This window comes from Cynocephalus volans, chromosome X (genome assembly GCF_027409185.1).
Source record: "Cynocephalus volans isolate mCynVol1 chromosome X, mCynVol1.pri, whole genome shotgun sequence".
In the NCBI taxonomy this organism is placed as follows: Eukaryota; Metazoa; Chordata; class Mammalia; order Dermoptera; family Cynocephalidae; genus Cynocephalus; species Cynocephalus volans.
The window spans coordinates 19,447,281-19,469,933 of NC_084478.1; the positions used below are offsets into that span (position 1 = coordinate 19,447,281).

The 22,653-nt window shown below is 38.9% G+C and overlaps 1 protein-coding gene across 1 annotated transcript in view; it reads left to right on the forward strand.

The window, feature by feature from the left end:
- The window catches only part of BMX (BMX non-receptor tyrosine kinase), a 47,900-nt gene extending 25,476 nt beyond the window's left edge, over nucleotides 1-22,424 (forward strand). The window contains exons 10-19 of the mRNA XM_063083640.1: nucleotides 2,374-2,428; nucleotides 3,876-3,955; nucleotides 5,626-5,753; nucleotides 7,808-7,882; nucleotides 8,623-8,794; nucleotides 11,695-11,911; nucleotides 12,831-12,895; nucleotides 15,428-15,546; nucleotides 18,129-18,286; nucleotides 22,025-22,424. Of these exons, the coding sequence (XP_062939710.1) occupies nucleotides 2,374-2,428; nucleotides 3,876-3,955; nucleotides 5,626-5,753; nucleotides 7,808-7,882; nucleotides 8,623-8,794; nucleotides 11,695-11,911; nucleotides 12,831-12,895; nucleotides 15,428-15,546; nucleotides 18,129-18,286; nucleotides 22,025-22,099 (1,144 nt within the window). The 3' untranslated portion in view covers nucleotides 22,100-22,424. The remainder of the gene's footprint in view (nucleotides 1-2,373; nucleotides 2,429-3,875; nucleotides 3,956-5,625; nucleotides 5,754-7,807; nucleotides 7,883-8,622; nucleotides 8,795-11,694; nucleotides 11,912-12,830; nucleotides 12,896-15,427; nucleotides 15,547-18,128; nucleotides 18,287-22,024) is intronic.
- Nucleotides 22,425-22,653: the final 229 nt, after the last annotated feature.

A 22,653-nucleotide genomic window follows, 5' to 3' on the forward strand; every position in this document is an offset into this window, starting at 1 on the left:
CGTAGATATGGCACATGATGTTTCTGCTCATTATTTCTTCCCTGGAGGCCTCTCATCAGGGCGATACTTGAAAGCTCTTATTTACATTGAATCAGATTTGGGGGCAAGTCATTTATGATGCAGTAATTTTACAAGATAGCACAACTGAGACCTTGAACATGGCAGCATTTATGCTGAAAGATTTCTGTTCCTGGGGTGACCTTCTCATTTAACATCAGAATAGAGATACTTTACAGACAGAAAGAGTGCTCTATTAAAAATTAAATCTGAACATCAGGCATAAACCGGATTGTTCTGGGCAAACAAGAACATGTGGTTACCCCAGCTATATTTAGGCAGATTGCTCTAAGTGTCCATTAAGTTCCTTTCCAAAATCTAAGTCTCTATCGTCCTACAAATAGGGACAAATAATTGTCTCATAGACTTAAAGACTGTTGGTAAATAGAGGTGGAAGTAATAGAGCACATTGCATTTCTCAGGTGCTTGATCCCCAATGGCACAAAATTCACTTGGATACTAGGATTATGCATTATTTCTAGTTCTGTGATTGTATGAGTGCTATGTTATTGATTTATTGGTTACATGTGATGCAAGAGCTTTTACAAAGTACATGTCAGTGTTTCCACTCATCCTCCTACCTCTAAGCCAGCCTGGCCTTAGTCATACCTGTCACACCGAGGATGTGCTGTACCCTCCACCCCTTTGCAGCAGGGTCTCTTCACCACCTCCTAGCTCCTTATCTTCTTTCCTAACATCTACCCTCAGGAAAGCATTTGATGGAATAATTCATATGAAGACTTGAAAGACTGAGAGGGACCAACACAAGATCATTTCCAAAGATAATTGTCTATTGACAGAAGGCAAGGACATAAACCAACGGGAGCGGACCTCTAATTGTGGATTTTAGTCTTTAGCATTTAGGTGAATTTAGTCTTAGCATTTAGTCTTTCTTTGATCCAGAAAGCCCATATCTGACCATTTAGACAGTCTCTACCCTCATCTTTTCTGGATTCAAATAGTGTGTGCGAGATGTATATTGGGGGAATTATCAAGAAAGATCTGTCCTCTTCAAAATCAAAGAGATCTGAAGGGATCTTCGAAGGGATGCTAAAGGGCTATATGATCTTGTGCTCAGCCTTCCCACACTGTGCTTGATGCCCTCGGCTTCCTGTTTTATCAGTGTCACTGGAGCATTTGTTTTATGGCCATAACTTTGTGAGCAACTCTATTCCACTCCATAAAGATAGAGGCACTGAGATTTAGATGGAAACTAATGCATTAGGATTAGGCCTTGGCCCATGCTGCTCTGACATTGAAATACTGGAACATCACGTATTGCACACAGGTATTGATATTCAACTCTGTACCCCATAGATACGTACAATCAACTTTGTTACAATAAAAAAAAATTAAGCATACAAAAATTAACTTTAAAAAAAGAAATTTAAAAAAAGGAAAAGAAATACTGAAATATTTTTTAAAACAAGCAGAGCCAGACCACCGCAAAATTATGACACAAAGTGTGTATGCGTGTGAGTGGGGGGTGAGGAGGTGGGGGACAGGGTACATACACTAGCTCCCCTTTCCTCTCCAGCCTCTTTCCTTATTTCTGATCACCCCTTCCTTCTATCTGCACATAGGTATATATCCTGGATCATATTCCCTGAATGGTCTTTTGATTAGCTATTATTAGCTAATAAAATGGTGACTGATGTTAAACATTTAAGCATGTTTAACTAATAAGATGTTTACTAATAAGAAAACTGTGAGTTAATATCACAAGTGTTATACAGCATACATTAGAGTAAAGTTAGAAGAGACTTTCAAACTTATCAAGTTCAGCCCTCCCCCTAATTTTACAGATGGGGAAGTCCAAGGTCAGAAGAGACTAAGTGGCTTGTTCAAAGTCCTACAACTACATATTGGGAAGTTAAGGCCACAGACATTATTGACCTCACATGAGAAACAGTTCTTGGCCTGTTAGGCTCCACATGTAAAGTGCTTCTATCAGATTTATTAAAAGAAAATGAAAGGTTGAAAGACAAGAAGTTTCATCTTTGACAACCCTGACCTTCCCATTGGAATATTCTTCGTTGGTCTAATCTCTGGCCCTTATTCAAAATGGTGAAATGTAGGAGAATGCCAGCCCATTTAAAAATTCAGATATGCAAGCCCTGCCTCAGAATAATAATTGGGTGGTGAATACTCAAGAATCTGTACTTTTGAAAAGCTCCACAGTTGATTCTCTTGAGCAGTCAGATTTGGAAACTCCTGATGTAAGCCAAAGCCTCATTTTATGGATTAGAAAATTGTGTCAAGTTATACAATTAAAAAACTATTGATTCTCAAATGTGGAATTCTTTCCTGTTGCAGCTGGTTTGCAGGTAACATCTCCAGGTCACAGTCTGAACAGTTACTGAGACAAAAGGTAAATAGTCTTGTCTTTAAAATAGTTTCTAAGAACTTCTTCCTGAGGGGCCAGAGGTTAATGCACTTCTTGTAGTGACCTTACTGTTGATTACACAGGCGACCCATAACAGTGTTGGCTGTCCAGCTTAGGGATTACCAGGCCCTTCACATCTAGCCACTTCTTCTGTTTCCATTATCTATTGCTGCATAATAAACCACCCCAAAGTGGGGTGGCTTGAAACAAGATTTATGATTTCTCACAAATTCTGTAAGTCATCTGGGCCAGCAGATCTTCTGCAGGTTTTGGTCAGGGTTACTCATGTGGCTGTATTTGGCTGGTGGATTGACTGGGGGGTTGGGTGTAGTCAAGGCAGTCACCGGGGGTGCCAGAGTTCTTCTCTGTGCAGCCGCTCTATGTGCCTAACTTGGGTCTCCTCAGAGCATAGCAGTGGTCAGAGAGGACAAGCTCCACAGCGCAAATACTTATTGAGTCTCTGCTTTAGTCATGTTTGCTAGTATCCCATTGGTCATAGCAAGTCACATGGCTCAGCCCATAGTCAGTGTGGAAGGGGACTGCACAGGGCCTGAATAAGAGAGATGATTTATTGGAGGCCATCAACATAGCCATTTACCTCAGCTCTGTCACTGCGGGTTAGCACCTAAACCAGAGTTCAACAGATATATCTGATTCTATTACTAATTGATAGGAATTACCAGTAGCAAACTTTTTTTTTTTTTTTTTTTTTTTGTCTTTTTCGTGACCGGCACTCAGCCAGTGAGTGCACCGGCCAGTCCTATATAGGATCCAAACCCGCGGCGGGAGCGTCGCCGCGCTCCCAGCGCCACACTCTCCCGAGTGCGCCACGGGCTCGGCCCAGTAGCAAACTTTTTTAATCTATAAAAATGATATGTTGATATAGTTCAATCTAATAAAGCACTGAACACACCAATTATTTCTTTGTGGGGTGGCAGTGAGAATGTGATGACTTCTGGTGTTTTGTCACATTCGTAATTTATTATCTGCTCTTTCTGAATCTGGACCTGCTTAGAATTAGCACAAGTCATTGAGAAAGACAAGTTGAGTGTAGAGCTTTATTCTGCGTCTTTGGTTTTCTAAAACTTTCCAAGAGCATGACATGGTGATATGTGGTTCTAAATTTTATGTCTTAAAGACAAAAACATTAGAGTTGCATGAGTACAAAACCGAAAATTATCAAAGAGGGTTAAAAATTAACTGGAGAGGAAGAGAGGAAGCACACAGGGCAGGTCTATAAAGATATTGATTGAGAAAATAAGGAAAGCAAAACCTTAGGCCCCCTTCAGTGCCAACTGGTGTATAACCTGTGCCCTCGGTGATATCGGAAGTAGGTCTAACAGATTTATTTTCCTACCACCTTCCATGAAAAATTCTTTTCAAGAATAATGAAAATGTTTTCTGTTCTTTCTACATTTTCTTTCCTTTTCAGGGAAAAGAAGGAGCATTTATGGTTAGGAATTCCAGCCAGGTGGGAATGTACACAGTGTCTTTATTCAGTAAGGCTGTGAAGTAAGTAGGATGTGGACTTATTTATTTTATATTTCTGTGTGTGTGCTTTCAATATGCTTGGTTCTTAGTCACATTTTGGGATAAGACACCATCTATAAACTCTGGAATTTTAGATCAAAGTACTTCTGTTGAATTCAATAGGATTCTTCCCCACCACCCCATTTTCAAAAGGTTGTTCTTGGGTGATCCTCTTCTGCCCACCCCAGGCAGCGCCAGAGTGCCTAGAGTACAGTATGCCTTAGTAAACATTTCCTAAACTACTTCATGTGTCCTACCCCTCAGTGCGTATATGTATGTTTATAATAATTAAGTGGTGAAGACATTATTTTATTTTGAGATTTTTTTTAACAGACTACCTACCTTCAATTTGAGGTGATAGGATGTACCCTGAGTGTCCCATGGCATTTTCCAATGCCAGAGGCCATGTCCCCAGTGTATCTCATGTACTAGGTTGCACATGGTAACACTTAGATATTGGCTAAAGCTTAGTCAGTGAGAACAGGGAAAAGACTTTGTTCAATGAGTATCAAAAGATCTGTGGCCCTCTGCCCCTGTAGTTTCAGTCAAACCTGATATCAGATGTCTTCTTAGTAGAGCTTCTTGACTCTAGATTCAATTTTGAAAGTGGCTGGGTAGATAAATCAGCAAGTAGACAAGGATTCAAATGAAAATAATCCCAATGAATTAATACAGAAGCCCTCTTTTATGAAACCTCATCAATGGGCTCGAGTGAAATTCATGCTGATACCAAGAGCTGATTAGCTATTTGCAACTAAGAGAAGCACCCTTTCTCCTTTTTATAATTGCAGTTTTAACTACGTTGATGTTACAAGAACAATTTATTAACTGTTTCTTATGTGCCGAGCATAGTAAATATGAGGGTACTTCAAAAAGTTTTTGGAAAGATTCATATTATCTTTTAATTCTATTTTTCCATGAACTTATTGAAGTACCCCTAGTATAATCTCATCCAATCTTTATAACAACTGGATGAGGTAGCTAGCAATGGTAGAACCGGACTCAAAGCCCAGTTCTTGACCACTGTGCCATACTCTAAAATCTAAGAGAGGTATCTTATTCCTGATCAGCCTAAGTCAATGTGCGTCAATTCACCACTATTTTCTACAAGTAGAGGAAAAGAAAAAATGTTTTATGCAGAAAATACAAGTTTGCATGACAAATTAAAGGACACCCTCACCCACTTCATCCTACATGGTCCACTCCCAAAAGAGCCTCCCACCCATGCTCTGGGGTGAGACTACCCACAGTCTAATCACCTTTGACTCCCACATTTTTATCTCCATCATTATCCTAAAAGAGAATTTATGTTCAAAATAATGATCTTGAAGAATGGCAAGGCTCTCCATCATCAAAGGAAGATTCCAGCCTTATACTTACTAAGGGAAGAGCAGTCCAGAAAGTTGAAATTGTACTGTATATGAATTCTGTATGTGCACAAAGGATGTGTTGGGTTCACGGAGGAACCCTCTTCCATAATTACTGATTGTCACGGATACCTCCAGAAAAACACCAGATGTTAAGACTGAGAAACCCTCCCTGACTTCTCTCTCCAAAATTTGCAAATGCATCTAAAATAATTATTTAACCATTGTTTAATCAAGCTTCAATTGTTTATTAAAAATGTTCTAACATTCTTCCTTCCTTACTAGTGATAAAAAAGGAACCGTTAAACATTACCATGTGCATACAAATGCTGAGAACAAACTATACCTGGCAGAAAACTACTGTTTTGATTCCATTCCAAAGCTTATTCACTATCATCAACACAATTCAGCAGGTAACTTATTTCAGTTTTTCTTTTATGGGTCCTTGTCAATGAATATCAGTTTTCTTGAGTACTACTGATCCTTCTAATAATTATATAGGGAACCATGAAAGTAGGAAAAAATGCTCTCAAGACCTTTGCCTGCTGTGGTTTTAAACTTACATTTCCCGGAATACAACATGATACACTCTATAATGCAAGAAAGGATGAAGTGGAGTGAGTTGAGTGACTTAGAAGAAGAAATTTTCTCTTTGAAAATATTTGTAGATTTTTTTTCTGCCTATAGAAGAAAGTTGATTATAAAATTCAAATATTATAGAAATATATGTCATTGATGTATAACCTCCATGGACAAATTGGTGTCTATTATGACTTCTTTTGCATGCTGATACTAACACTTATTATTTGTCATGTATATAAATATAAATTATATGTATATAAATTACATTTTTACAGAGATGAGATCATACTGTTGGGCTTGTTTTCTATCTACTCAACATGTCTTAAAGGTCTTTCCATGCAAATATGTACAGCTTACTTTGGTCTATTTAACAGCTACATAGAATTCTGTTGCAGAGTTACCCCATAATTTATTCATCTGGCCCTCTATTGATTAACAGTTGGGTCATGTCCAACACTTTTACATTACCATGGGTGTTTCAGTGCACAGTCCTGCACACAATGCTCTGCACACCCATATGAGTGTTTCTATCACCAAATTCCTACAAGTGAAATTTCTTAGAAAAAGGCTAAGAATATTTAAAATTTAGCCATTTTTGAATGCTTTTCAGAAATGTACAGTCCCACTAACAGGAGTCTGTCTCATCCTCACCAGCACTGGGTTCTATTATGCTTTTAAAATTTTGCCTAATCAACTGGTGAAAATATAAAAAGAAACCCTCTCCATTTTCTAGAATACCACCACTTAAGAGAAGTGACTGGGTGAATTTCCACCAATGAGTAAAAATAATCCATGGGCTCGGTGTCAAATCTGTGCTACTATATCTGATTAATTGCATACACATCGGTAAATTGGCCTTACTTCTGGCCCTCATTTTGGTTCTTATTTGTATTTTCCCTTTGCCCCAGTTTCCTCAATTGTTTATTTTAACCTGTAGCACCACAAAAACACCTGTTGGAAAAGGTATTATATAAACAGACATCTCCAAGTGAAATGATTCTGTTCCAGAGGATGCACAAGAGACTTCACTGGGTATAGGAAGAAAATATTTAAATGTTTATTTAGATATGTTTTTTAAAAATCTCATTCATGGTGTGATTCACACAACGCATCATTATAGCAGTAGTTGTATATATATACATTTCAAAGGAATGTGCTAATTTAAAATTTTTATTTATTCATTTATTTATTTTTTGGCTGACTAAAGGTGCAGGATTTTAAAAGTTTGGAGACTGCTCATATGAAAAGCAAACAAATATATAGAAAAAGGAAGAAGAGAAAAAGTACATGTGTGATAGTTTTCATGATTTGGACAATATCCCACATTTAAAGCAAGAAACATAAATATTATGATGATTTTAACTGTTTTACCATAACTCTATGTAAACAATTAAAATGATTTGATCACTTAATAAAACTTAATAATAGGTTCAATTTTTTAAATCCAGTTTATTTTTTTGTACCCTTCTGTATTTTTTATTTTTTACTTTGTACCCTTCTGTATTGTTTTATTTTTTTTGCCAAATGTGTGTTCTGTGTGTATACATGCTTAAGTATATACTGTAAAGAGACAGCAAATAAAAATGGAAAATTTTTTAAAGTTAAAGATTTCATTAAGCAACTAACTTCTATGGGATTTTTAAAAATCATATAAAGTGGTTTATTCTTTTAACTTTTGCTTTGCATTGAGGTAATCAGTCCAGTCAAACAAGTTAATACAACTACAGGATGAACACAGCTGGAATGGATTCTATTGTGGCATTACAACACCCTGATCTCCTTGTTTTTCAGCCACTCTGGAGAGAGAGTAGTTGTGAGCCAGTGTTAGGTAATGCGATGTGCTATGAGGTAATGATGTGATGATATGATGCGAATTCCATTGCAGGCATGATCACACGGCTCCGCCACCCTGTGTCAACCAAGGCCAACAAAGTCCCCGTCTCTGTGTCCCTGGGAAGTGGTATGTACACACCCTTGGGCTCTTAAACTCCATTTCTAACCTTTTTGGTTTGAAAAATAAGTGGTTAATTTACTGAAAAAGCGGGGAAAGGCAGGAAGGAGTTCCCTGATCAGATTGTGCCATGGAGGGCTTCAGCCCTAATATATTTACTTGTTTCCTTAACAACAACAACAAAATATTCTGTCCTCCCAAACTAAATCTGTAAGCTCCCTATCATTACCAAAAAGATTGTCAAAGTTTTCTTCTTATTAGACTCGACCATTAGACTCTAGCATCCTATTGCCTGTCCTTTCTTTTTCCCGAATTCTGTGCCTGCTTAGTGGAGCCAGTCTTCAACCTTGTGTGTTTAAGATAATGGCATCCACCCAGACCACAGATAAAATTTGTTTTATAAGAAAATCTGATGATATTTTACCAACCTAAGGGCATGGGCATTAGCGTGTTTGACACTGACTATCTCCAAGATGCCTCTAGTTGGCAAAGTGCGTTTGCTCTGAGATTTCTTATCTATTACTGTTACTGCGTTGAGAACAGTGTTGTCCTGGGCGGTGTTATCACGTGGGTTTTTTAAATTGTCAACCAGAGGGGGTTTTTCTTAAGTTATCAACTTAAAATAAAAAGTCTTGCTGTTCTTTATATTGTTGGTGTGAAATTCTCATTAGAGAGGAAATCACTTGGGAAACCATTAGCCTCAAAGTCTTCTATGCTCATCTTAAAGAGTGTCTGTCTTGCCTTATTAGGAATTTGGGAACTGAAAAGAGAAGAGATCACTCTGTTGAAGGAGCTGGGAAGTGGCCAGTTTGGAGTTGTCCAGCTGGGCAAGTGGAAGGGGCAGTATGACATTGCCGTCAAGATGATCAAGGTGGGCTCCATGTCGGAAGATGAATTCTTTCAGGAGGCCCAGACCATGATGTAAGTTTCTTCTGAGGAGTGGCAGTTTAGCTCTCACTGTGGGAGGTCATTAGCACTACTAGGCCTGTCCCTAATATTTGCAAAGCCGGGAACAAGAGTCCACATATCATATCTAGCTCTTTCCTGCACTATGAGGGGCCTCAGTACTTATGTGCAGACACAGCATCGGTACATCCAAGCTCCCTCCCTGTCTCCCACAAACAATTATCTGTTGGCTAATGATCTTGGCTAGCAACAGCATGGTTTACCCTTGAGGGGAAAGAACAGGGAAGAATCTGCACAGGTCTTGGAAGAGGCCTCAGGACTATGTGAACAGGGGATTCCAGAGTTCTGGTACCCCAAAGGTGGCTGAGAAAGGGACATATAGGCTCTGAGTAGACATGTCTTCTTGGCCTTGTGGCCTCCTTGTCCTGTGGGGAGGTACATGGTGGGATGAGGGACAGAGTGGGGCTATTACCTAGGACTAAGAAAGTACTGAAAACTAATGCTCTGCTGACAATATCCTTTTCCTTCTTGTTACCTTCAATACAGTCTGGTAAAAATTCCTTTCTCACCCTACTTCTTTCCTCACCTGATAAATGAAGATACCCTGTCTAATACAGTATGTTAGACAAGCACGGTCCTCAGTTCTTGGCAATATATGTGTGTTCTCTTTCTCTTTCTGTCTCTTCTCTGTATGATTCTCTCTCTCTCTCTCTCTCTCTCTCTCTCTCTCTCTTTCTCTCTCCTCCTCCCCTCCCTCCCCTCCCTCTCTCTCCCTCCCTCCCCCTCATCTATATAATTCTCTCTCTTCTTGTCAACATGGTGAATCAGACTTTGTAGGGTGACCAACCACCCAGGTTTGCCTGAGACTTTTCTGGTTTTCTGCGTCCTTAGAAACCCCTCAGTCCCAGGCAAACCAGGACAGTTGGTCACTCTGCTTTTAGGCAACCAATTAGCATGGTATGAAAAACAATGTTACAGCAGGGCTTTCATCACAGATAGCTGAAATCACAAATCCTAGCCTGCTACAGATTGAGAGCACTTTTAAAAATCGTACTTAAACACTTAAATAGTATTCACAGGCATTTCTCTGAGAACTTAACTCATTCAATCTTCATAAGAAGCCTTGAGAGGTGCACCGTTATTATCTTTGTTTTATGGGAAACTGAAGCACAGAAATGTTAAATAACTTGCCCAAACTCACCAAACTAGTAAAAATGGCAAAGCAGAGATGCAAACCCAGGCAGAAGTTCCAGTGTCTGTTTCCTAGTCATTCCTTTATGAAGACCAAAGGAACCAGGAAAGTCACAACAATCACTCCTACCATAATTGCAGAATTGTTTGGAAACAGGAGTTCTATGTGAATATAAGCCTTTGGCCAGGGCTGACTTCATGGACATATGTGACCTGCACAGTTGCAAGGGCTCCCATACTTAGAAGAGCTCTATGCTTGGCTTAATGCTCTGCTGTCACTGTCTTGAAATACTTAATAATTTTTAAACAAGTATTCCAAATCCCAAAGGTGATGTTAAACTGAGGTCTATCATGCAGGGAGTATCAATTGACATGGTGTTCCCACCGTGAGCCACCTGGGCAGTGACTGAATTTGCTCAAGCAATACCCTTAATTGGGTGATAGCTCTTTGTCCCACCACAAGCCTTCCCTTTAAAGGGAGCAGTGCCATGCAGGTCTCTAAAACTGCTGAAAGATACATGACTGAGCTCATCTTCTTGAGTAACATGGTAAGCCATGTTTCTATGGTTCAATTAAGAAGGAAGAAAATAACTAAAGATTTCATAAATTCTCATTTATTTAAAAATTTAAAAGTTGACATATGTTAAATTTAAATCGACTTTACATATCTGAACATTAAAGAATCATCCTGTAAAATGATGTAAATAGATAAATCACATAAGGACAAGTTGATGAACTTATAAAAACTGAGCATTCATCCCATTGTGACCTGCCAGAAGTACTGTATCATGTGGTTATATTTTCTAAATTTTTTTTTTTGTCTTTTTCGTGACCGGCACTGAGCCAGTGAGTGCACCAGCCATTCCTATATAGGATCCGAACCCGCGGCGGGAGCGTCGCCGCGCTCCCAGAGCCGCACTCTCCCGAGTGCGCCACGGGCTCGGCCCATATTTTCTAAATTTATTATTAAAAAAAATGTAACAATAAGGTAAAATGATTTTTTTTTCTTTTTTTAAAATTGAATCATAATTGATTATACGTATTTTGGGGGCTCAACGTTGATGCATGTTGATCAAATCAATGTTATTAGCATACACATTATTACAAATCATACTTATTCTTTATGCTCCTTATCCAATCTCTCCCCATCCCCCTCCCTGTCCTTCCCCCCCAGACAACCCTAGATTTCTTCTCATGAAAAAGTAACAGTTACTCTGTTGATTTGTTGTCTAGATGATCTGTCCAGTGCTGAAAGAGGTGTTTTCGGGTTCCCCACTATTATCGTAGAGCAGATGGTTCTTCTATCACTCTGGAGTAGGCTTTGTGGAGAGAGACATTCTCTTCTTTTCTTTGGTCTCCACTGGTGACTCCTTGTTTCAATGCACATGAGTGGCTGGCAGGCCATCGGCACAGTGGTTGTGGCATCTAGCCACTTTTACAACAGTCATGGCTATTGTGGTGGCTGTGGTGGGCCACCCACATGGAGCTGGTGGGGTGCTAAATTGTTGCTGGGGTTGCCAATGTCTGATATGAGGTAGCACTTTTTACCTGAAAAGGCAATTGTGCTCCCAATATCATGTCCTAAACTTTTTCCTCTCTTTCTCGTTCAAGTAGAAGGGGGGAAATTAAAACAAACAAAAATCTGAGAGTGATTCTTTTTCAAGATACCTGGAAAATGGAATGTGGAAATTCAGTACTGAACTTTGAAAATCTGTTATTTCCAGGAAACTCAGCCATCCCAAGCTGGTTAAATTCTATGGAGTGTGTTCAGAGAAATACCCCATATACATAGTGACTGAATATATAACCAATGGCTGCTTGCTTAATTACCTGAAGAGTCATGGAAAAGGACTTGAACCCTCCCAGCTCTTAGAAATGTGCTACGATGTCTGTGAAGGCATGGCTTTCTTGGAAAGCCACCAGTTCATACACCGGGACCTGGTAAGCAAAGCCATCAGAAACTGAAAGAAAGGAAAGGAAGCAGTCCACAGCTCCCACCTCCAGGGATGGGGCCATTGGGAAGGATGGCAAGGAACCTCTTTCTCTTTTGCTTTGCTCACTTGTGACTTACTTAAGCACGTGACACTTTTATAATAAAAATCACAGTTTTAAAATAAAATATTGGGAGTACAGAAAGATCAGTAAAAGGTGAATAAGCCATCAAGATCTACATGGCTGTGCTGTGGTATGAAGAATAGACAGAATGGAAAGACTCTGGCCAATTTAGTGTTTCTGGGCATCATTAAACCCAAGTTGACCTTTACTCTGGGAAGGGCTTAGAGCTAACGCAATCATTTGATAGAGTAACTGAAAATACAAAAAAAAAAAAAAAAAAAGAAAAAAGAAAAAAAGAAAGGACGGGAGAGAAAGAATTTGTGCTTGTCTTTGGGGTGTGGTGGGAGACGGGAGTGTTTTGGTTGGTATTCACTGGGACTTATCTTTAGAGATTTTCTTGTGCTGAACAGCACACTTGCCTTGCGCTCTAGGCCAGTGCATTCTGTATGTTACCAGCATGGCGTTTATGCCTTCAAAGCATCTATTAATGCACAGTATCTAGTGATGGAAAGGGAGCCCCTAGAAATTTCTCCTCTCCCCTTGATAAGCTAAGGTTTTGTGTTTAAAGCATAACACCTTTCATATTGTTTGACAAGGATGGATGTTTGCATGAAAACACTCTTAGGAGCACATTTTCATTTTGAAAAATTGGAAATTGCAAAGGAAGAAAAGACAGCTTCAGAGCATTTGGGGTTATGATAGGCAATCTTAGACTGTGCTGAGAATTCTGATAAAAAGGAGGAAAATGTCTGACTCTGATGTGAGATCACTTTTACTACTGGGTGATTTTGTTTTTCCTCCAAAGGCTGCTCGGAACTGCTTGGTGGACAGTGACCTCTCTGTGAAGGTATCTGACTTTGGAATGACGAGGTAAGCCAATTCCAAAGGGACAACCAAGGAAAGAGGGATTTCCATTCACCTTTGAATGTCATCATAATTGAAGGCCTTGTGGGGATATAGAATTGGGGGCTTAGAAACCTGAGTCTCCCCATACTGCCTCTGACTACATGTGAATCACATTTTACCTCTTCTCTTCACTTGTGAGACGGAACTGTTCTTCGGAAGTTATCTGAGGTTACGTTTAGTTCCCTCAACACTGATAAATATTTTCTAAACTTATGAATAAATTCCATGAAAGACCCTAGATATTTAGATACAATATGTTGCAGCCATATTGTTTGGATAAATATTTATAATACATATTTTAACTCAATCAAGGCTCCTCTAGTCCTTTCTGTTTTATAGAGTTTTTAAAAATCTATATTCAAATGAACAGAACATTAATCCCAGGAAAGTTTTTGTTGTGACATCATTAAATTGTCTGTATCACCAAGTAAGGCACAAAAGTAGACTCTGAGGTTCTCTTGGTGGGCATTCTACCACCACTTCATGATTTGGAGAAAGTACTGTTTTTCATTTCCTTAATTCAGAATCCTCATACTGTTTAAGCCTCAGAGCAAGTTTTCACAATTTTTTACAGCAGATGAAGACATACATGTTGGCTTTCTAGTCAACAAATGTTTATTGAGTGCCTACTGAATGCCTTGGCCCTACAGGAGAAACTGATTGAATGGGGTAGTCCCTGTCCTCAAAATGCCTATAGTTTAGTCTAGAGGGCAAGCAGATATTCCTGACATTGAAACAAAATACAGCTATAAAGTTGTGCTAACTCAACATAAGCTCATGTAATTCTGAGGAGGAATAATACAGTTTAAAAGAGATCGAAAAATTGACCAAGTCCATCTCCATAGATAGCAAACGTGGACCTAAAATGCCACAGGAGGATCTGCTTTTTCATGACTTCTCCAAAATTCAGTATTAGAGAGTGCTTTTTGACCCCAGTGGCACAGACCATAGGAGCTATTGCAATTCCTCTGGGACCACTCAATATTGGTAAAGTGTCCCTTAACTGTGTGCTACCTGCTATCACTCCAACGACCATACACTGAGTCTCCAACACGGACACTCCAAATATGTAGCTCTCTCAAGGGCAAGAAAAAAATCTGCTCACAGCTCCTTAGGGCAGAGAGAAGCTCCTAGGACAGGGGAACAGATCCCCCGCCTTTGTTCTCAAAGCAGGAATGTTGGTTGTAACGTCAGCATCCAGGGAACATGCTGTCAAGTTCTCCGTAGCTTTGGAAAAGGGAGACAAAAGTCTTGTCCTGAGTTAGGGATCCTGGAGGCCATGCAGCCTGGTGCTCATGAAGCTCTGTAGCCACATCATTTAGATGCCTGTGACTTAATTTGGTCCTGTTAATTTGGGGAAAGTTTAAGTCACAAGAAGAATGATCTTTCCAGCTAGCTTTTTTCTGATGTTTTTAATTACAGTAGGGATCTCTTACACCTTCTGGTGTGTAAAGCTTTCCTACAAATTGTATCAAAAATTTCAGTTTCCGTATTTTTCATTTTCCTATTTTCTCTAGTTGAGTCATTATATTTTTGCTTTTGATGTGGCTTTGTGGGCAAATATATGGTATTACCCCCTCAATTATATAAATGATATGTACTTGTTATAAGAAATATAACAGTAGTGTCTAAAGCAAAAGTCAAATTTGCACATAATCATATACCATAAGCATCTTCCTATTTTGGTAAATATAGAGCTATCCAATTTTTTAATGTCTGCATACTATTCTATTGTATTAATATACCATAATATACAAGGGTACTTCAAAAAGATCATGGAAAAATAAAGTTAAGAAGTAGTACTAATCTTTCCATGAACTTTTTGGAGTGCCTTATATTTAATTATTCCTCAACCTGGGAACATTGAGGTTGCTTTAATTTTATTGTATTTACAAAGAACAACCTTGAACATATATTTTTATGGTTTTGATATCTCCATAGGATATTTTTGATCATACTGTTTATAACAGCAGAAGATTAGAAGCAACTTACACAGTTAAATTGTGTTAATCCATAAGAGGGAGTATTATTCATTAAACATGATGTGGCAGTAGAAAACGTAAACACATGGGAAAATGCTTGTGATATGCTGTAAAAGGAAAAATAAAAGCAAATCTCAATACAACAGAAACCCAATTTTGCTCAAATTACATATATAAAAAAAAGATCAGAAAGAACAAGCAAAAATCTATCTTGAGCAATAGAATTACAGGTTACCTTTGGAGTGGGATTCTGAGTTATTTTATTTTTACATTTTTGTATTTTTCTATATTTACCAAACATTTTGCATTCAGGTGTTGCTATTTTCAAAGGTAGAGATCATTTTTAAATACAAATCATAAGCAGCCTCTATCTAAGATCACACATTAAAAAGAAGCAAAAGATCCAGAAAACTGAGGCAACGGGCTGAGACTCTGGGTGGCTCTGTGTTCTTCAACAGCCTGTGCCACCAGGTATGTTGATGACCTCCTTTGATGTTGATGTTTTCTCCTGCAGGTATGTTCTTGATGACCAGTATGTCAGTTCAGTAGGAACAAAGTTTCCAGTCAAGTGGTCAGCCCCAGAGGTGTTTCACTACTTCAAATACAGCAGCAAGTCAGACGTATGGGCATTTGGTAAGGATGTGGCCACATGGGACCTGGCCCCGTTTCGTAAGCCAGGTTCCACAATGGGAAACCACAAGAGCAGCAACATCCATCCTTAAAAGGCCCTTGAGCATTTACAAAATTACACCTATGGCCTGAGACAAGCGAGAGGTTAAAGAAGATGATTTACTTTCTTGGGTCGGGCGTTAGGACGTCTTCCACACATTGTGCAATTTACATCCTGCTAGCACTTCCTCATAAAATCCAAGGGGATAAAAGCTTTTCCAATGAAGATTTCAAACAGTTTCTTAAAAGGACTCGTTGAAAAATCCAAGTTTGCTCAAAGTTCAAAAAGTTTAAGGGCTTAAAATGAAGTCACTGGTTTTCTGCATGAAAGTAACTGTGATAACCAGTCTCATCTGAATTATCCAATTTTAGTGGCATCCCAGTGTAAACACCTGGCATAACTCGATACTTTCTTTGGCTCATACCTAGTTTCAAGTAGCCTCCTTTTCGTGTTAAAATTTATATTTTAGGGGCCGGCCCCGTGGCGCACTCGGGAGAGTGCAGCGCTTGGGAGCTCAGCGGCACTCCCGCCACGGGTTCAGATCCTATATAGGAATGGCCGGTGCACTCACTGGCTGAGCGCAGTGCGGGCAACACCACACCAAGGGTTGCGATCCCCTTACTGGTCACAAAAAGACAAAAAAAAAAAAAAAATTATATTTTAGAGCAGGGGTAGGTAAACTACAAACCAGGGCCAAATCAGGTGACCTGTTTCTGTAAATGAAGTTTTATTCAAACACAGTCATGCCCATTCATTTATATGGTCTATGATGATTGTGTAATACAGCAGCAGAGTAAAGTAGTTGCCACAATACTGCATGACTTGCAAAGCCTAAAATGCTTACTGTGTGGCCCTTTACATGAAAAGTTGGCTGACTCCTATTTTATTAAAAGATTTATATTAAAATGTAGTAAATGTAATTAGAAAGGGAAACAATTCTTAAATTGTAACACTGGAGATTTTTTAATATTTCTCTATGTTGTAAAAATGTCAGGACTGTTTTCAATTACTGTCAGATGGATTTAGGATAAATAATTCAAATTATCATAAAGTTATGAAATATACTAACGATGACTGAGACCTAATTTCACGCCTGTCTTAGCCCATTAAGTGTAATTTGACTTACTGTTTGACACCTGCAATACTGCCTGAAAAAAGGAAAGTTTAGTTAGCCATTTATTTTTCTATAACACAATATTTTAAAAATAACTATTTCCTTCATATAAGTGGCATTGTTCATTGTAAAAATTAATCAAATATACACAGAAAAAGGAAAAATCACAAAGATAGCATTTTCGCGATTACTTAGTATCATTTTGTGCTGATTGACTTCTGTACCTTGTTGTCAAAGTTAGATTCATTATCCATGCATCAATTGATATGCCTCATTAATTATATTTAAAAAATCAGTATCCTATTCAAGAGTTACAGCTTGGTTTTGACCAAAACGTAGCATTACCCAGCTTGTATATTCACCTTCTGAAACAGAACTTGGCTCCAGATATTTTCTGGCTGTTTACAAACACGAAATCTATTCCTAAATAATTTGTCTCCATTGGGAATATCCTAAGTGAACAAGGGCCTCTGAAAGCAATTCCCAAAGAGGAGCCTCACAGATATTTTGAACAATAACGTTATACTTGAAATAAGTTTGTAGCCTTCCAAAGAGAAAGTTGTGAGGGAGCAGCATTCTTGTGGATTGTTGTTTTAGAATGTGTTTTTTTTTTTTTAAAGCCACAACAACTTGTAAGATTGCTTTATTATAAATATTTTAACATAAAATTTGTAGCCGTAAAGTCAGAGAAGGCTTGGAGTTAGTACCTCAGTATGATTCAGGAACAATTTTCTTCCATCTTACACATTTCTTGTTTTCCAAGATTGTGAAGCTGGCTAACTGTTGAAATTCTCTGGCCTTAGCCAGTACTGCACAATGGCCACCATTTAGAGAACACTTAAAATGTCCCAGTGTTCTTTTAAGTGCTCTGCATGCTTTATCCTAGTTAATCCTCACAGCAAGTTCATGAGATGCAAGTACCCCATTTTACAGACAGGAAAGCTGAGGCCGAGAGGGATTAAGAGATTTAGCCTGTACATGGCAGAACTCAGTCTCAATGGCCGCATCTGATTGATCCCAAATGCCACCCTCTTGACCACCATGACCAGAACTTGGATTCTTAACCCAGAGTCTACAATGTCCTGGATGAGCTTTGGAGGACTGTGAATGTGACCCCAGCCGCCTCCTTGGAGCAGCTCAAGAACTTTGGTCCCACGCAGCTTCCTCTGTGACTGTCCTTGCCATTCACACATTTATGAACAAGCACAGGTGCACAGGTCTCAGGGACCCTAGGGAAGAGACCCTGGGCTCTGGCAGTACTGCTGCAGGCCCACCCTCCATGCTCCACCCTTTTCACTAGGACTCATTTCCCAGGGATCCCTCGCTCTGACTCACAGCCTTCCTGACCTGGTGTGTGAAGCTCGTTCCACAAACCTTCTGACATCAGATCTCTTTCCTTTCTGTCTGCGGGCCACACCTCCTGTGGTGCAGGGATCCTGATGTGGGAAGTGTTCAGCCTGGGGAAGCAGCCCTATGACTTGTATGACAACTCCCAGGTGGTCGTGAAGGTCTCCCAGGGCCACAGGCTCTACCGGCCCCAACTGGCATCAGACACCATCTACCAGATCATGTACAGCTGCTGGCATGAGGCAAGTGCACCAGTGGCGTGAGCTGGAAGGGTCCCAGGCACGTCCAGTGTGGTTATTGCATAAGGTTTTTTTGAGGGAAATTGTCTGCTACAAAGCAGGTGAAAATAGCCCTGGGCCCCTGCCCTCGAATGTTTGTCATTTAAAACAAGCAGTGCAGTTGCTGACAATTTATTGAACGGCTTGTGTCTAGCACTGTTCCAAGAACTTTATAAATATTAACACATATATTCATCAGGGGTCACTCTATGAGATACTATTATCATTGCTAAAACTAAAAGAAGAGGAAACAGAGGTTCAGAGAGCTTAAGTGACTTGCCCAAGGACATACAGCTAGTAAGAGGCAGGCTGGCTAGCACCAGGGTTCCTGTTCTTAACCACAACACTCTGGAGTCTCTCAAGTACAAAACAGAGAACATCTAACCACGTGTAGAGAACTCACGATGGACACCATCCTGTCCTCTCTTCCTCCACCTCCCAAACACTGAATAAAAGCATTGCATGCAGCTAGAGGATAAGGGTATCTTATAGGGAAGACATGCAGCTGAAGTTGCAGAAGATTAATTTGCAAAGCATCTACTACGTTTGTAGAACTAATGGTGGATGTTAAGGAAGTATGAGACTCCCTCTCTGCCTTCACTGAACTCAATGTATTTACACACACACACACACACACACACACACACACACACACACACACACACACGTGCTTAAAACACCAAGCAGTTTCTAATCATACACCCAAATTAGAAAGAAGGAAAAATACAAGAAGAGTTCAGAGGAGAGACCAGCTTCCCAAATGCATTGGTGTCTGAGCCAAATCAGGAAATCTCTGCAAAATCTCATAAGTACCTGAGTGTAGACATTGTCAAAGGGGGCCCAGGTGAGAATAGCATGAGCAAAGGGGTGGACGCAGGAATAAGCACGATGTCCTTGGCTGGAGCTATTGTTGGAAGGGCTGGAAATATGTTTGGAAGAGTAAGTCTAGTTCAGATTTTGCAATCTGAATGACAAGGAAAGGAGTGTACTGGGGAGCCATTGAAGACTTTTGAGCAGTGGCCTGATAAAAGGGAGCTTTTAAGAACAATTAATCTAAGAGCCTGTATCCCATAACCATTATATAGTATTTCTTCATTGATACAAGGGCCTAATGCTGCATTCATTCATTCACTAGTAAAAGACACTGGTGCAGTGATTAAGCATGTGAATGCTGGAGCCAGAATATCAGGCTTGAATCCTGCCTTGATCACTTACTAGCTGTATGACCTTGTACAAGCTTTCTAACATCTCTGTGCTTCACTGTGAAATAGTACTTACCTCATAGGGTTACTGTATAGATTGAATGAATTAATATTTTAAAGTTCTTAGAATGATGCCTGGTAAACAGTAAGTGCTATGTGTTATTATTATTGTATATACAGTACTCATGTGTGTATGTGTATATATATATATATAAACCACCCTACACCGGGCACTATACTTGGTGCTAGGAATGAACTGATGCACACACTTTAAATAGTTCCTAATCTCTTGTACTGGAGTTTTTGGAAGAAGAATTGCTGACTGCATCACATAACAACATTTTCTCATTTACCCTTAAATGATCGCCTGAAATATGGGCACTTTTTGATTTCCCACCCTATGGCACTTGGAATAGTATAGAAGCCTGCCCCACCTTTTTCCACCCCACCTGTAGTGTCTGGGAGTCTCAGGCAGAGCTAGGGGGTCAGACTTACTGCAGTCACCTGTCAAATGAAGAAGAGAAGCAGACAAGCATTTTTCAGTTGAAGCCCAGAACCTCCCTGCACCCCCACCCCTCTCCATTCTAGCTCCTGGGAATATGACTGTGCCATCAGATGGGCACATAAAAGTGTGTGAGTTGTGGCAGGATTCATGAAGAGGGGTTTGCATGGGGACAATATCCAGTTAAAGATTCTGCATATAGTGAGCAGTTTGGAGATTTTGATTTTTCCTTCTTTTTTGTATTTTATTTCACAACTTTTCAAATCCATAAAAAATTGGAGGAACATTCACAATTTTCAGTAGATATTGATTTATGCTTCTGGCATTTCTTTATGCAGAAATGAGCATATGTATGTGTGTGTGTTTCCCTTTCTTTCTTACAAAAATAGTAGTGTAGGAATTCCTCTCCATATAGGTGTTGCCCCACAGGCAATGTAGTAGAGTTCCTGTTGCCACCTCACCAGTGGAGAGCATTGTCAAGCTTTTGAATAGTTGCCAATCTGATAGATGAAAAATGGCATTTTAATGCAGCTTTATTATGTATTTCTTTCATTATGAGTGAGTTTGAGCCTCTTTTCATATTTTTAAAAGTCATTTGTATTTATTTCTGAAAACCACCTGTTGTATCTTTTCCCTTTTTTTCTATCAAGTTTTAAAGATCTCTTGTAAATTAGGGAGAGTAATACTTTATCTGAGATATTGTCAATATTTTCTCCCTGTTTTTCTCTTATATTTTGATTTGGTTGATGGTGTGTTTTTGTTTTTTGGTTTGGCCATGCAGACTTTTAAAAAATATGTATAGTTGAATATATCAATATTTGCTTTTATAAGCTTCCAGAAATTGAGCCATGGATAGGCTTTCCCATGCCCAAATTATAATGGAATTCACCCAGATTTTCCTCTAGTTCTTTTGTGGTTTCATTATTTTCCGTTTATGTCTCTGACCTAGTTTGTGTTTGTTTGGCTGTATGGTATAAAGTACAGCTCTAAAGATACTGTTTTAAATGACTATACAGTTGTTGGCAGCACCGTTTATTAAAAGACCATCTTACTCCCAGGGATGAGATCCCACCTTAGTGGTGGTGAAATGCCACCCTAATATTATGCTAAATTTCCATCTGTATTTGTGTTTATTTCTGGACTTCCTCTTCTGTTCTTTGGTTTCTCTATTCATGTGCTAGCACCACACTGTTTTAATTATAAAGGCTTTATAATCTGTTTTAATAATAGGTAAGCTAGCAGCTCCATATTGTTCATCTTTCATTACAGTTTCCTAGCCATTTTTGTGTATTTTAAAAATCTATGAACTAAAGAATCCATTTGTTTAGCTTGAAACAAATTCGTTCATATTTTTGAGGAGACTGTATTTAGTTTATATTTTAACTTGGGAAATTTGGCATCTTCATGGTATTAACATGTCCTATTCTAGAGCAAGGGAAGCTTTTTTATATGTTCTAGTCTACATTTGTATTTTTTAGCAGCATTTTCAAGTTTTTCTCATTTTGTGGGGTACTTTTTAAAAGTATTTTATTTTGGTGTTGTTGCTATTGTAAATGGTTTTGTTTGTTTCCCATGATATCTTCTGATTGGTTATTGTAGATGTATGTGAAGGCTATTGATTTTGTATGTTAATTTTATATCTATCTCGCCTGGTGAATTCCTTTATCGTTTGGGTTGGTTCTATCAGTGATACTTCCGTTTTCCAGGTATACAATCATATCCTATGCAAATAAAGATACTTTCAGGTTTTCTTTTCCAGTTCTTGGGGCTCTAATTGTTTCTGCTTTCTGATTGCATTGACTAATACCTTCAGCATCATGTTGAGAGTGGTAGATACAGCCGGCATCCCTGCCTTGTTCCTGTCCTTAGTAGAAATGTCTGTAGTGTTTCTATATTTCAAAAGTTGCTACCTTTAGAATTGAGGCATAAATATTTTATGTATTTTATTTCTAATCATACATTTCATCATTTAATGCCTTGGGTTTTTCTTTTATTTAGCTTCCAGAAAAGCGTCCCACATTTCAGCAACTCCTATCTTCCATTGAACCACTTCGGGAAAAAGACAAGCCTTGAAGAAGAAGTGCCAATGAGAATCAATATAAATGTTGGCCAACATTTTCAGTCCTTTTATGGAAAGTAGCAAGGCACAGTGTAATTTAGCTAGTTTTCAGTAGTGTTCTGCATGTTCTTTGTTACATCATCTAGAAATAAACAAGGTAGGAAACAAAAAGTTTCCTTGAAATTTAGGTCATATTTGTAATTTTGTTTATGCTGCTCTGAATATAACACTTCCCAGCCTATAGCAGAAGCACATTTTCAGATTTCAGTATTAGAGAGGGTGTGTATCATGTGTAAAGATTGAACAGAACTGAAAAATTATTTGTTGGATGTTCTTTATATTGCCACCATCATGATAATTAAATATACTATCAAGTACAGAAATGTGGACATTTGCCTTCATATGTCAATGTTCTCAAACTTTAGCATGCATGAGAATCAAATGGAGAGTTTATTAAAACACAGATTCCCAGGAACTGCCCCAGAGATTCTGATAGAGCAGGTCTGAGTGCAGCCTATGAATGTGTATTTCTTTTTTTTTTTTTAATTTATTTTTTTTAATTTTGTCG